The following is a 13,987-nucleotide window of genomic DNA, read 5'->3' as shown; positions in this document are numbered from 1 at the left end:
ACTTTGACGCATCTGGCTGGTCACTTAGTGCTGAAAGGTCCTGGCCAGGCTGTGCAGTGTTCAGGCTGCAGGGACCAGATCTGGACAGTCCTAAAACCTCCAGCTGGGAGAAAGGGATGGCCAGAGGCCAACTTGTCCCTCATATACTGTCTCTAGGCAGAACATTCCAAACTAATATGTAGCCACTCTATGAAAAGACCCCTGGCGTTAGAGATCTCCGTCCTGCTTAGAGATGTGCATACATCTAATCTCAATCTCTTCTGGTCCTCTGTCACCCTCTTCTGTGGCTATTTCGTGTGGGCAGGATAACAGCTGGGATCTCAGGGACAGTCAAGTCATACTCTCTCTGTAGGGTTGATCCTTGTTGCCTTTCCAGGGCTGTGCTTTTTCTTCTTCTCGGAGATAATAAAGACTCTTGGAGCCCAGGTGATCTCTAAAAATCAGATCCAGTCACTTCCCTGTTGAAAACCCTACAATCATCCCATTTCACTGGGATAAGATCTAGGCCCTTACCATCATTTACAAGGTCCTCCATGATCTGACCCCTGTTTATCTCTGCAACCTTAACCTGGTCTTCAACTCCTCACTCACTCAGGAGTAAAAGGAAGCCTGAGGTCATCGCCCCAGGAGCTACCAAAGCAGTTGCACATCACAGATGTTCCACATGAGCCCTGATTTGAAATAATTTATCTTCTTTTCACCTCCAATATCTAAATAATGGAAATCCTATATTTCAGTTCAGATACCAGTCTGGACTTATAGTAGTCCAGATCATCTCTCATACCTGAAGTGGCATATGTTAGCCTCTATGCCCCAATTTAGGGCTCAGGAAATATGGTGCCTAAACCTCTAACCTACCCTAGTATCAGGAAGCTTGTATCGCCAGGTATCACACCTGCTGAGGTTGCTCCTCCCCACAGGTCAGGTAAATTGTCCTGGAGTCCAAGGAGTGGCATGGTTTTACCACTCCCATACTCGCTAGGCCCTGACAACAGCTCTTGGTTACCCAACCATCCTCCCAAGTACAATCACCGGAGATGCCAACATCCCCAACCCCTGCTCGCCCCTGGATGCCCTGGTAAACACTCACATGGGCTGGCTCCCTGCGGGGTCCCTCACCACTCCGCAGCCAGCTCCGGCTCAGCTCACTGAGCTCTGGGATGGGCTGCACCTTGAGCCGCACACTGTCCCCAGACTGCCGGATCATCTCCACAATCTCATCCCTGGACTTGCTCTCCACGTTGTGCCCATTAATCTCCACCAGACGATCACCTGGCACCAGCCCCAGGGCCAAGTCTTTGGTGCCCGCACCGGGCTCAGCAAAGTGAACCACCTTCCGATAGACCTGTCCCTCGGGGCCCCGATCCAGCATGGTTGTGCGCCGCAGGGAAAAGCCAAAGTCCCCTGTGGGCCGACGCTGCAGTTCCAGCTCCCGGAGGGCAGGGGGTGGTGGGGGTACCACGGGAGGCAAGCGCAGGTCAGCCGGGAACCTTTTAGACACCAGCTCAGGGACTCGGGACCGAGGTCCTGGTCGAGGGATGCCTGGGCCAGGATGTTGCATCAGCTGTCCCTCTAGAGTCCTCACCTCCACCTGTGGAGACGGGGCTGCAGAGTGCTCCGAGGGGGTGGAGGTTTCTGAGGCACTCTCATCCCGGCTGCGCTGCGAGAAGGAGAAGCGCTTGACAATCATCTGTGAGTTCTGCTTAGCCAGGGAGCCAAACTTGGCTGCCCGCTGCAGCACAGAGCCGCGTAAGCTGCCTTCCTCACCCTTGAGGTCATCACTGGAGCTGGCGGTGCTCAGGTGGCCTGAGTCCAGGATGACGCTGCCCCTGTTGCTGTCGGAGTCAATGTCGGTCAGGTGCAGGTCAGAGCCGCTGGCCACTTTGATGGGGATGGGATTGGAGATTTCCAGGCGTGTCTTAGATTCACGCTTGGAGGAGCGGTTCAGATTGAAGAAGCCACGTCGCAGGCTCATCTCTTCCAGGCTCCGCAGCTCCGCCGCTGACATCCGCTCCTTCTTCTCCTTTTTCTCCTTCTTCTCCTTACGCCCGCCATCTTTGTCCTTGTCTTTCTTCATTAGGTTAAACATGGTGGCAATGCTGGCTCTAGGGGTGGCAGCCCCAGAGGATTATAGGTGCTTAGCACGGGGCCTTTGTGTCCCACCTTGCTCTGCAAGGAGAAACAGAGAGGGAGAGAAAGGTTATTCAAGCAGGGCCTCCTCTGTCTCCAGTCCAGACGTGGCCAACTAATGAGCGCAGCTATCTCTCACTGAGTACCAGCTATGTGCCCGGTGCTCTGCTCTACATAATACTATCCCAGTTAAGTTAACCTCATAACGCTGCTATGAGTAGGTCTAATACTACCCCCATTTTATAAATAAGGAAACTTGAGGTTTCGATAAGGTTATAAAAGCCCAAACTCCAAAGTCTCTCATTTCCTGTAATCCCTGATAGACCCAGGCTTAGGTGTGCCTGACAGTGGCATCTGGGGGATCTAACCTTCTGGTAAGAGGATGCCATTAAGCCAGCCTGGAACCCAACTTAAGATTCAAACACAAAGGAAAAAGGAAAGGAGCTCTGAGCACCATCCCCTCCCCAAGCAACAGAACTCACAGGGTCCTGGGCTCTTCCCTAAGCCTGCTTGGAAAACAGCAGCCTTAGCCACTGTCTGACAGAAGACCTCAGAGAACGAGCACTTATTTAACGACTACCACTCGCCAGGCATAATGCCAGGCACATTACACCCACTATCTCATTTGAAACTCACAGCATCCCTGCAAGGTAGGTATCATTATCTCCACTTTCAAACAGGGCTGAGAAAATTAAGTATATGTTACTTGTCACACAGCTAATAAGTGGCAACTGCAGGATTCAGTGGCAAATACTGTTTTCTTTCTAGGGCCTGGGAGCCCAAAGTGAAACAGGGAGGGAAGTAAGGGGAAGTTCCAGACTGAACAGAGGACAGACAGTTGTGAGGTGGGGGTGGAGGTGGGGTCTGCTGGATAAACAGGATCCTGAAAAACTCACATCCTTTTCCCCAGACCAACACCTAAATATAGCCTCGGGAAGAAAGTTGCGGCAGCCTGAGAGAAAAACCCCCGTTCCAGGGCTTGAGTGCTTGTGGCACCGACCTACTCCCATCCCTCTGCACACCCGACTGGGGATAGGACGGAGAAAAGCCTGGTGGGGGTGGAATAGAGAGAGCCTGCCTTGTTCTAACCAGCAGGGAACAAGAAGTAGGCCATACCACCTAATTAGAAATTAAATGTAATTTTTTTCCTTTCTCCATGAAGGTCCCCCACCCTGACTTCTAGACACAGGACCTACAAGCTTACTCTTTGCAGCAATGAAGCCCTGGAGAGGCCTTCCCTCTCTGTGTACCCCACCCCCATAAACAAGCAAGGCCCACCAGGCTCCCCATTCTACTAACAAGGACCCCCCAACACAGGTTCAACTCCTAAGAAGGCATCAAGGCCAGGAACACCCAAGGGCCCAAGGACCCCAGGGCCCCAGCTAAGTGACTCTCCCAGCCCTCCTCCCAGCACCTTGACCCACGTGGTTCCCGAGAGATCAATGTATCCTCTCTAGAGCAGTGCTGTCCAAAAGAAATATAATTCAAGTCACATACGTAATTGTTAATTTTCTAGTAGCCACATTTAAAAAGATAAAAAGAAACAGGTGAAATTAACTTTAACAGTATAGTTTAATATAAATACATCTAAAATATTATCATCTCAACATGTAATCTGTATTAATAATATTGAGATATTTTACATTCTCTTTTCCTTTAAATCTTTGAAATCCAGTGCGTAGTTAACACTTAGAGCACATCTCAGTTCAGACTAACCACATTTCAAGTATTCAACAGCCCTGTGTGACTTGTGGATATCAGATTGGACAGTGCGAATTCTAGAGAAATCCTGAGTTGTAGAGCATCTCCAAAGAGGTGGGAAATCTGAGCAGGCCCAGTCACCTGCACCCTGTGGACCTAGCAGGTGCCCCCCCCCCCACTCTGGCCTCAGTTTCTACATGGTAAAACAAAGTTCCCTCTAAATTTTTTGGTTCTAAACGCTCCATGCACAGTACTTGGGAGTAGAAGACAGGAAATCTAGGGCCCAAGAAGTGCAAAGCCAGAGACAGCCTTGGCCAGCTGAGTTTGGACTGATTTGGGGTGGGGGAGTGCCTGGCAGCAAGCACCTCTCTTCAGGGCTCTACTTTAATATGGGGAGTCTCTCCTCTCCTCCTGAACATTGATGGAGGTGTGGACAGACCGACCATATGCCAGGACATGGGATCTTTGGCTGGGCACTGCTCACCTTTTCTCTCAGCCATCACAACATGCACTCTCTTAAAAGGCTGTTTTAAAAGATGGCTCCAGGGGCACCTGTGGGGGAAATGAAGAAAGAAACCCATGCGAGGGACTTGGAGGGAACAAACGAGTATCTTGGCCTCAGCCCAGACACAGAGAATCCCACTGCCTACAATGCTGTCCCATCAAGACACCTTTTATGGTCTCCAATTCTCAGTCTGCAGTCCCTACCCAATCCTGGCTCTCTGCTGGGGGCTAGATATCTGAGCAGTATCAACGGAAAACAGCCCCCAGCATCCTAGAATTTTTGGGCTGTCTTGGCCAAAGCTTTTCCCTCACTCATTGCAACAGGCAAAAACAACAGTCATGGCAGCAGCACAGGGGGATAGGGCTGGCAGGAAATGCTAGGAGATCTGGTATCTAGGCCTGGATCTGCCAATAAATTGCTAGGGGACCTTGAGCCTGTCACTTTGCTCAAGGTTGGACTAGATGATCTAGGTCTCTTCTAGCTCTAAAATTCCAAATATCTAAGTCTCTTGTGGACACAGGTTACTTATTAACTTTCTGCCAAAGTCATCCCAACCCTGGGGCCTTTGGAGGCTGGGTCCATTTCAGCCTTTCCCTCATCACCCCTGTCCTGCCACTGTTATCTGCACAGCTCACAAGGTACCCCTTCCCCACTGCTGTCCCTACAGTTGCCAGACCTGGTCGTGGCCTCTGTTCTCTCCACATGTTGAGAGCTACCTGCAGCCTACCCCCTCTACCCAGGGTCAGACCTACAAGGCACCTGCAGCTGCTCCTATGCTTCTCAGCTCCCAATTCGCCGGAGACCTGGGCTCTGTCAACTTCCTGTAGACCCTGGACTTTCCAGCATCTCCTGTTCTCAGGTCCAAAGTCTCTAGCAGCAATGACATCACTGCCTCCTGACTCTCCATTCCAGGCTGCAGTCTCTACCTGCCTCCCCTTCATCTCTTACCCTCTCCAGTGTTAGGTACTTTACAGTTTTTCTGACCTCCTCCTCTGCCTTTCTCCCCTCACCCTACTCTAGGAGGCCTTTCCTAATTTTAAGTGCAGGGAAGGTATGTCTGTAAATTAGAGTATATACTTATATCATCCTGACCCTGGTGTCCCCCAAATCGAAGTACCATTGACTCAGTCAACTCAGCTGCTTTAAGACTGAAGACATTTTGAGGGCAAGGACCACTCAGCTAAAATACACATGTATCAATTCATCAACACGAGAAACAAATTACATATTCATATGATGGAACACTATCCCAGCAATAAAAAGGAAACTACTGATACACACAACAGGGATGAATCTCAAAAACATTATGTTAAGTAACTGTAAAAGAAGCCTTTGACATACTGGTATGATAACTATTTATATGAATTTCTAGTATAGGCAAAAGTAACCTAGGGTTAAAAAAAATCAGAACAGTGGTTACCTCTGGGAAGTAGGGGTACGGTGGAAAAGGGCATGAGGGAACTTTCTGGGATGATGTTCATGCTACATACCTTGATAAGCGTTTAAGTTGACATATATTTTTTAAAAATGTAATTATGACTCTCAAATATGTACATATTTTATTTGTCAATAGTCATCAAATAGTTCACATGAGATTTGTGCATTTCATTGTGTGAGGTAATCATTCAAAGGCAAAAAAGAACTGTAAACAAATACTGACCTCTTGTTGATGATATGTATGGTAAAGTATTGGGGGCAAAATATATTGGTGTATGCAACTTACTTTAAGATGCATCAAAAATGTAAGATGGCTTTAAAAAAAGGTAAGATGGCTTGATGGTTGGATCAAGGGATAATGATGTGATAAACAAGAATAGTAAAATTTTCACTGTAGAGTCTGGAGGGTGAAGGGTGTTCACTGTTAAATTCTTTAAGTTTTCTGAGTGTTTATGATAAAATGTTGGGGGAAATATGTATTTATCAATCACCTACTAAATGCAAGGGATATAAAGATAAAATTCATGAAACAGTTTAGGCTTCACATGTCAGGTAACAAAGCTGGGAACAAATTCAAGTTAATAGTGATGCAATTTTGGACAAGTCGTTTAAGGCCTTGGTGTCTCCATTTTCCCATTTTTTAAATGGAGATAATAATAGTATCTACCACATAAGGCATGGGAATTAAATAAAATATGTATATATGCCCTTCATATAGCCCAGAGTAAACCCTCAAGAATGGTACCCAATAGTAGCAAGGCACATTCTTGCCATCTAAATGGGATGGTAGAGAGGATAATAAAATACACAAATGACTCTCAGCACAAGTATGACTAAAATAAGTCTAGACATTAATGCTGGACAGGACCTTTGTATATGAGAAGTAAAGCTCAAAGAAGTGAAGGCAATCCAGTGAGCACATGGCCAAGCTGGATCACACTGGCTCAAGTCCAGAGGCCTCATACAACTACTGCCAAGATAAGGACAAGCAATTCATAGATGCAGAAATGCAAATGGCCAACAAACATGAACAGGTACTCAGCCTCAGTAACAGCCACAGACATGTGAAATAAAATAGAGGTATACTGTGTTCACTTAGCAGTTCAATTAAAAAAACAAAAACAAAACAAGACTAATAGCACGAGTCAATTAGAAGATGGGAAGCAGGGTGTCTCACTCCTTGACAGGACAATTCTACTTGTAAGACATCTATAAATACATTCACACAATAAACATGGCTAATCTTTGCAGCATTGTTTACAATAGCATTGTTCTAAATTGTAGAACTAGACAGTTATTTAAAAGAATGAGGTAGATTTGTGTATACTGACCTGGAGAGATTCTGTACTATATTGTTAAGTGAAAAAAAGCAAGTAGCCAGACAGTATATAATTTTTAATAAAAATTTTAAAACTATGTATATGTGTGCGTATGTACACATGTACATTATGTGTAATATTTGCATATGCATAGGAAAATGTATGCTTTAGGGAAGAGACAAGGATTTTGGAGGGGCCAAAGTAGACTTGTGTTTAGTCTATATTGTTTTAATTTTTTACCATGAGAATATTTAGCTGGTAGGGGTATGTGTGTATGTGTGTGTGTGTGTGTGTGTGTACATTTAAGCCTAGGGGCTTTAGATAGTAGAATTATATATAATTTTTTTTCTACTTTTCTTCTTGTTTTTTATTTCCCACAGGAAAAAAATTAATATTTTTATATAAAATTTCATTTATGTAACATACAATATATTAAACTATAAATATATAATATATAAAATATTTATAACAAGCTTTAAAAAAATAGTCTGGAATGATCCATTACATAAATTTATCGGTTTTCTCTGCAGAGTAGGAACAGAGGGGTAACACTTCAGTTTTCTACCTAGTAAACTTGCTATAGATTAAACCTTTTTTCAGCATGTTACTTTTGTGATTTTAAAGATTAAAAAAGAAAAAGAAAGGTTTGACAAAGCAGTAAGCAATCCATTTTGCATTAAAGCTGTGAACAGGTTTGCAGTAGCAAGTTCAAAGCATGCCCTCTGGAGCCCTGAAAAAGTTTCAGTGACTTGGGGGACTTGGTTAAAATAGATCTCACTGGTGTCTTGTGGCTTTAAGTAGGGACGGATTTAAATGGGTCACCCTGCAGCTGGCAAAGTAGAAACCCCAGGAAATGGAAACTATAACGTTAGAATCCCAAGACAAGGGCGCCCAGACTTGGCTGCTGTGGGTGGATACTTAAAACGGTCGGTCCCCCGCACCCCCACCCCCAGACCACACTCATAAATAAATACAAAGGAAATACTTTCCCAAGAGAGCCGGCCTCTCTCGCTTGGCCTCTGACCTCCCTAAGCGGCTGTTTCCTAGGGCCGGAGGCCTCGATCGGGGCACCGGCCCCCACAGAGGACTGCACGAGCGGCCCAGTGGTGCTCGCCCGGCACCTGGCTCGGCCCGGCCTGGCCCGAGTGGTGCAGGGTGACGCCTGTCGCCGCGGAGCTCCTTCCCCGCCGGTCCTGCGGAGCTCCGCAGCGCCCCGTGTCTCACTGCCAGGTCACACGGAGCTTATCTGGCTCCAGGTGTGCTCACTCACTCCGACTGCACGCTTCTCACATGACATCAGCCGGCTCGCCCGCTCCCTGCTCTGCTCGCAGCAGCGCCGGAAACCCAGCGGCCCTCGGCACCTCCAGGCAGCCTTGCCGGCGCAGCTGCAGCCCCGCGGCGCCTCCGCTACGATACCGTCTCCACTGGAACGCAGCAATCCCGCAGGCCCCGGGAGACGAGAGAGCGGGAGAGGTGCCAGCCACCCTGCCAGGTCCCCGGTGGCTCTTCCAGAGCCTGCCGCAGCCCGCTGGGCTCTGAGCTCAGCTAACACTGCCCACCCCACTACACCCCACCTTCTGTGTGACCTTGAGCAAGTTCCGTCCGCACTCTGGGTCTTAGCTATTCCAACTCAAGCATCTCCATGGGCCTGAGACTTTAGATTTAGTTCCAGGCCCTTGCCTTTGCTAGAGAAGTATTCTGCTCAGCCACAAACTGCAGGTTCTAATCCCACACTCCCTCTGATTTGCTGTGTGACCTAGAGCCCAGCATCCAACATCTCTGAATACCAGAAAATAATAAAAATAATTCCTTGTAAGTGATAAAGTACTTGGCTGAGAGAAAGGGCCCTAGGCCCTGTAAAATCGTCAGTCCACAATTTAAACTGCTGCCTGACTGTAAATTATTTGAATTGTCAAGGGAATGTGGATAATTTACAAGCCACACAATTCCTACCTCAAGAGAAAGGGCAGGAAAGTGGGGGCAGGGAGAGTGGAGGCTTTCCATGTCTGCTCCCCTCCCCTCCCAGTTCAGCTCTTGCCACTGCACCACCCCACCCCCTAATTCAGGCTGCCTTAGAAAATGGTGATGGGGAGGTGAGGTGCAGTAAGCAGATCTTAAAGAACCATGGGCCTGAGCCAAAGCAGAACTTAAAAGCTCTATCAAGCCCCCAACCCAAGTCCTGGGAAACCTGTTAATCATAGCACAGGGTGGGCTGGGCCCTCCTATCCCCTCAAACCTTTCAGCTACCTCAAGCCAGAGTGCCTCAGTTCTACCCACCACACCCAGGCGAGGCCTGGGGCCCAGAGCCACCATCAGGACACTGCTTACATGGATGCTCTGGCTCCAGTCTGTGATGTCCACTCCAGATGAGGGAGGTCTGACTGGGGACAGACCTCTGGTTGAGAAGCAGTAAGAACAGCCCTCCTGCCCTGGGGACAGGTGACAGACCAAGTCCGGGTTAAGGCTTCCTGAGATCCAACAACTCTCTGCTCCACCCGAATAGGGTGGATTCTTCCTTTCACATAAGCCCCAGTTCTGCCCCTCCCAGTTCACCTTCAGGTACCTGTCTCTGGGGAACCCCAGAGTTTTCAGGCCCAACTTCTGAAGACACATGCAACCCTCAATGAGCAGCCTCAAGCTAGGCCAGTGAAGGGAGCTCCAGGCAACAGGCTGACTGTCCAGACTGCCAGGCAGTGACGTTGAGGGACCAGGCAGGAGTCAGGAAGGGCACAATCCACCTGAGGGCTTCTCAGGAGAGCCTGGAGCATGGGAGGAAGCTGAGCCAGGCCAGGAGAGAGTAAACAAACTAGATCCTCAGAGCTGCCGGGCACCAGGTCATCAACTGTTCAAAGCTCAAAGCTCCCACAGGAAGTGACCATCAGCACTCTACCCCTCCCTCACATCTGTGACCCTTCTCATTCCCCTAACCCCCAACACAATAGTTTCCCCCATCATCTTCCTGGAATTGAAGCCCCGACTCCAATGTTTCCAACCCCAAATGGACAAGCACACCTCCACCCGAAGCTATATATAACCAGTCATGTCCAGCAACCAGGAGGACGTTTCCTGGAAAGTTCTCATCACAAAAGGACAGAGGGGAAGCTGAGGAGGTGGCAGGTCACTGACAAAGAGCCAGGGAGGTCTGTCCGGAAGCCAGAGACCTCAGGAGAGCAACTTTCAATATCCCCAAATAGAAAGTAGCCCCTGAACTAATAGGGTGGGGAACATGACGCAAGGCTGGGCCCACTGCCATGACAGCAGGATACCAATCTGCCCAGGAAAAGGGCTCCAGACCTGGTAAGCATGTGGGAAGGCAGCTTGAACCTCTAGATTCAATGTCTGGCTAAGGTGATCTTGCTCTTAATCGCCTGGATGACCTTCTTTGCCTTCCAGCATGGCCCCCGTGCATACACACTCGTCACAGTTCACTCTCCATTGGGGGATTTACCAGGCCTCCACAGCCACAGACATGCCAGGCACTCCAAAAGGCAAAACGAACCCACAAAAATCATTGGCCAGTGAAGGGGGAAGGGAATCCAATTCCATAACCTGGGTGGACCATCTGAGGGCAAAAAGGTCGTAGGCAGGAAAGCTCCTCCCAGGAAGCATCGTCCCTGGCTTCCCTACACAAACAAACCATGAGGACACTGCCAAACACATGCCAGGTTGGCCAAGTGACCAGGCAAAGGGAGTACCGTTCAAAAAACCAACTGGCAGCCTCCCCCATCCTCACCCTCCCCACCCCACCCCACCCCCAGCTCATTCTGGCGGGCAGCATTTCCAGCTAATCAGCAGGACACATGTGCCTTGCAACAGGGTGACACCCCCATTCCCCCACCCCACCCCCACCCCCAAACAAAGCTCCAATGTGTGGTGTGTCCCTGCAGGCCTTATCTCAGCCAGGAACATGACCCACTCCTCACCAGGCTTGGTACCAGTAGCACCCCAACACGGGGGTGGAGGGCAGCGAACCTTACCACCTCCTCGTCCCATTGGCGAAACAACTGGCATGACAGGTTCGCAGGGCGGGGCGTCAGGGCAGTCTCTCCCAGAGGCCTGGGGCAGGCTGTCCGACCTTCCCACACGAACCCCACCCCTTGGCAGGGAAAGGTGAGGTGAGCAGCCAGTCGCAGGGGACAGCCTGCACTCCCTAATCCCCAAAGCCTACTGTTCACCTCCCCACCCCCCCCATCTTCTGTCCCAAGGGGAGGGGGCCCGGGAAAGCGGGGTCTCCATTGTTTTGCCAGCTGTCTGGCAGCTGCTCCTTTGAGAGGAGCCCGCTGTCGGCCTGGCAGTGAAAGGGTGAAGGCCGCTGGGAGGGATAAAGGGCTCGGAGGAGGTGCTCGCCTTCCCCGCCGCCTTCCTCAGGGCTTCGGTCGGTCGGTCTCTCTGGGGGGCCTGGGCCTCGCCCCGAGAAGTCCCCTACCCCCCAGGCTGCAGCCTCCACCCCGCATCTCGGGGCCACCTGGGCTCCCGCGAGCCCTCAAAGCCTCAAACTGAAGGCTACCCTGCCCGGCCTCCCCGCGCCCCTCAAGCTGGCAAAAGGGGCCGGAGCTCGCCCTCCCACCCGCGGTCCCGTTCGGCGAGCTGCGCGGTGGGGCCAGGGACCGGAGCCGGGAGTCCGGGCCGCCGCTTCCAGGGGACAGGGGAGGAGGAGGAGCCCGCGGGCCCCGCCGCCCGCCCGCCTTCCCGGCTCGAGCACACCCCGTCGCCCCACCACTCCGGGCCTGGCCCGCCACCGAGCGGCCTCCCCCGCCGCCCCGCACTCACCGGCCGCCGGAGCCCGCCCGGCCGGCAGCAGGAGCGGAGACGCGGCATCCAGCGGCCCCGGCCCGGTCCGGGCTGGAGCGCAGCGCGGCGCAGCGCAGCGCCGCCCCCCACGGCCGCGCGAGCCGAGCCGAAAGGGAGCTCCCTGCTGGCGGCTCCGGGGATAAACGGCCAGCCTTCCTGGCAGCGCCTGGGCGCTCCTCCAGAGCGGGCCAGGAGGGCACTGGGCGCTGAGGGCACCGGGCACTGAGGACACTGGCGCTGCCCTGAAGACCTCTGTCCGGGTCCGAGAGGCCCTGCCTTGGAGGTCCTGTCTGCACTGGGCACTGAAGGCTGCTGGGCGTGCCCGGGGCTGGGCCAGGGTCATGCTGAGTATACAGAACACGCTCTATCTGAGGCGGGCACTGGTGGACTCTGCTATGTCCAAGACGGTGCTGCCCGGGGCAGTGCTCTCCAGAAGGAGCAACTGAGTCTTGCAGGCCACATCTTCCCAGGTTGGCTCTGCAAGGCAGACAGAGAACGCTGCTGGAGGATGCCAGATGGCCTAGTCCATAGCAGGCACTGCCTGCCATGCCCAAGGTGGCACTGGCAGAATGTACTCCCCAAGGTGGACACAGGCTCCTGGTGGCTTGGTCTGAGAGAGCTCTGCCCCAGGTGGAGCTGCCTAAGGGGTGAACCAGGGCCCAGGGGACACTGCCACAAGAGGCACTTGCTCCCTAAAGGAGTCCAACAATGCCAAGATTAACACCTTTCCGAAGCTCTTTGGAATGAGGTCTGCCTCTGGGTCCCTCATGTCCTATAAATATCAGGTGAGCTGCTCTACCTAGTGAGTGAGAAGGAATTTTAGACTTTCTGGATGAGGCTAGAGGTATTTAGAGACCAGGCCTCCAAGATAGGTGCTATGACTTGAGCTTGGAGAGAGAGAGAGAACATTTCTCTCTCATTAAGAGAGGTGAACACTTCTACAGGCAGTGTCCATAATGAAGGGAGATACCCCAGAATGTGGAAGAAACTGGGTGGGGTGGTGCAGGAAAAAGGGTGTAGCAGACAAGGGCAGCTGCTTCCATAAACAGCCCAACCAGGAACTTCTCCAGGCAGAGGTGGCTCAACCTGACAGACCAGGGAAGATTCAAGCAAGGGGGCTCAGGAACTAAGAGCTGAGTAAGAGCTAGGAGACCCTGAGGAGTAGACCACACCCAGAATGTGCATTTTGGATAAAGGAATAGTATGCACCCCAAACTCAATCCAACACACTTTTACTGAGTGCCTGCTAAATGCCAAGGAAAGCACCAGGCACTCTTAGGGACATGGAGATATCAGACTTGGAGACTCTCCAGGGAACTCACATGGTGCAGTGGGGGATGGAAGTGAGCTGTGAGCAGTAGGATTCACCACAATGTCATCACTTGGATGATGAGATAACACTTTGATGGATGACTTATTTGGCTGTAGGAGTGAAAGAAAGCTGCTCTGAGGACATGACATTTGAGTGAAAGCTTGGAAGCTAAGTAGGACAGTGACTATCACTGTTACTTTCTAAGCACCTACTATGTGCTAGACACTATCTCTATTCCTCACACCAAACCTATGAGGGAGATATTATTTTTATAGATAGAGATTAGATGCATGGACCCCAGAGCCAGGTTGCTTGGGTTCAAATCCCAGCTCTGTCAGGTCTAGCTGTGTTACCCTGGGTGACTTACAGAACCTCTCTGTGCCTCAGTTTCTTTATCTAAAAAAGTGAGGTAATAATGCCTACCTCGAAGCTTATTTTGAAAATTAAATGAGTTTAGCCTTTTCAACAGATGGTGCTGGAACAACTGGACATCCACAAACAGAAACAAAAATTGAGTCTAGACACAGATCTTATGCCCTTCACAAAAATCAAAATGAATCATAGGCCTAAATGTAAAACATAAATCCATAAAACTCCTAGAAGATAACATAGGAGGAAACCTATATGACCTTGGGTATGGTGATTTTTTTCACATACAACATCAAAGGAAACACTTTAGGAAAGAAAGGATTAATACCCTGGACTTCATCAAAATGAAAAACTTCTGCTCCATGAAAGACACTGTCAAGAAAATGAGAAGACAAGCCACAGACTGGGAGAAAATATATTCAA

The 13,987-nt window shown here is 50.4% G+C and overlaps 1 protein-coding gene across 15 annotated transcripts in view; it reads right to left on the bottom strand.

The window, feature by feature from the left end:
• The window catches only part of MYO18A (myosin XVIIIA), a 91,507-nt gene extending 79,502 nt beyond the window's left edge, over positions 1-12,005 (bottom strand). For 9 of the 15 annotated variants that reach the window (XM_032457556.1, XM_032457563.1, XM_032457559.1 and 6 more), the window contains exons 1-2: positions 11,863-12,005; positions 1,091-2,169 (exon numbers count right to left, since the gene is read on the bottom strand). In XM_032457556.1, coding sequence (XP_032313447.1) covers positions 1,091-2,089 — 999 coding nt within the window. In that variant the 5' untranslated portion in view covers positions 2,090-2,169; positions 11,863-12,005. Of the gene's footprint in view, positions 1-1,090; positions 2,170-9,420; positions 9,604-11,862 lie in introns of those variants that run through there. The other 6 variants (XM_032457573.1, XM_032457575.1, XM_032457576.1 and 3 more) reach the window with 2 other exon arrangements.
• Positions 12,006-13,987: the final 1,982 nt, after the last annotated feature.

This window comes from Camelus ferus, chromosome 16 (genome assembly GCF_009834535.1).
Source record: "Camelus ferus isolate YT-003-E chromosome 16, BCGSAC_Cfer_1.0, whole genome shotgun sequence".
In the NCBI taxonomy this organism is placed as follows: domain Eukaryota; kingdom Metazoa; phylum Chordata; class Mammalia; order Artiodactyla; family Camelidae; genus Camelus; species Camelus ferus.
The sequence above is the reverse complement of the archived record's forward strand: the minus strand, read 5'-3'. Positions and strand labels throughout refer to the sequence as shown.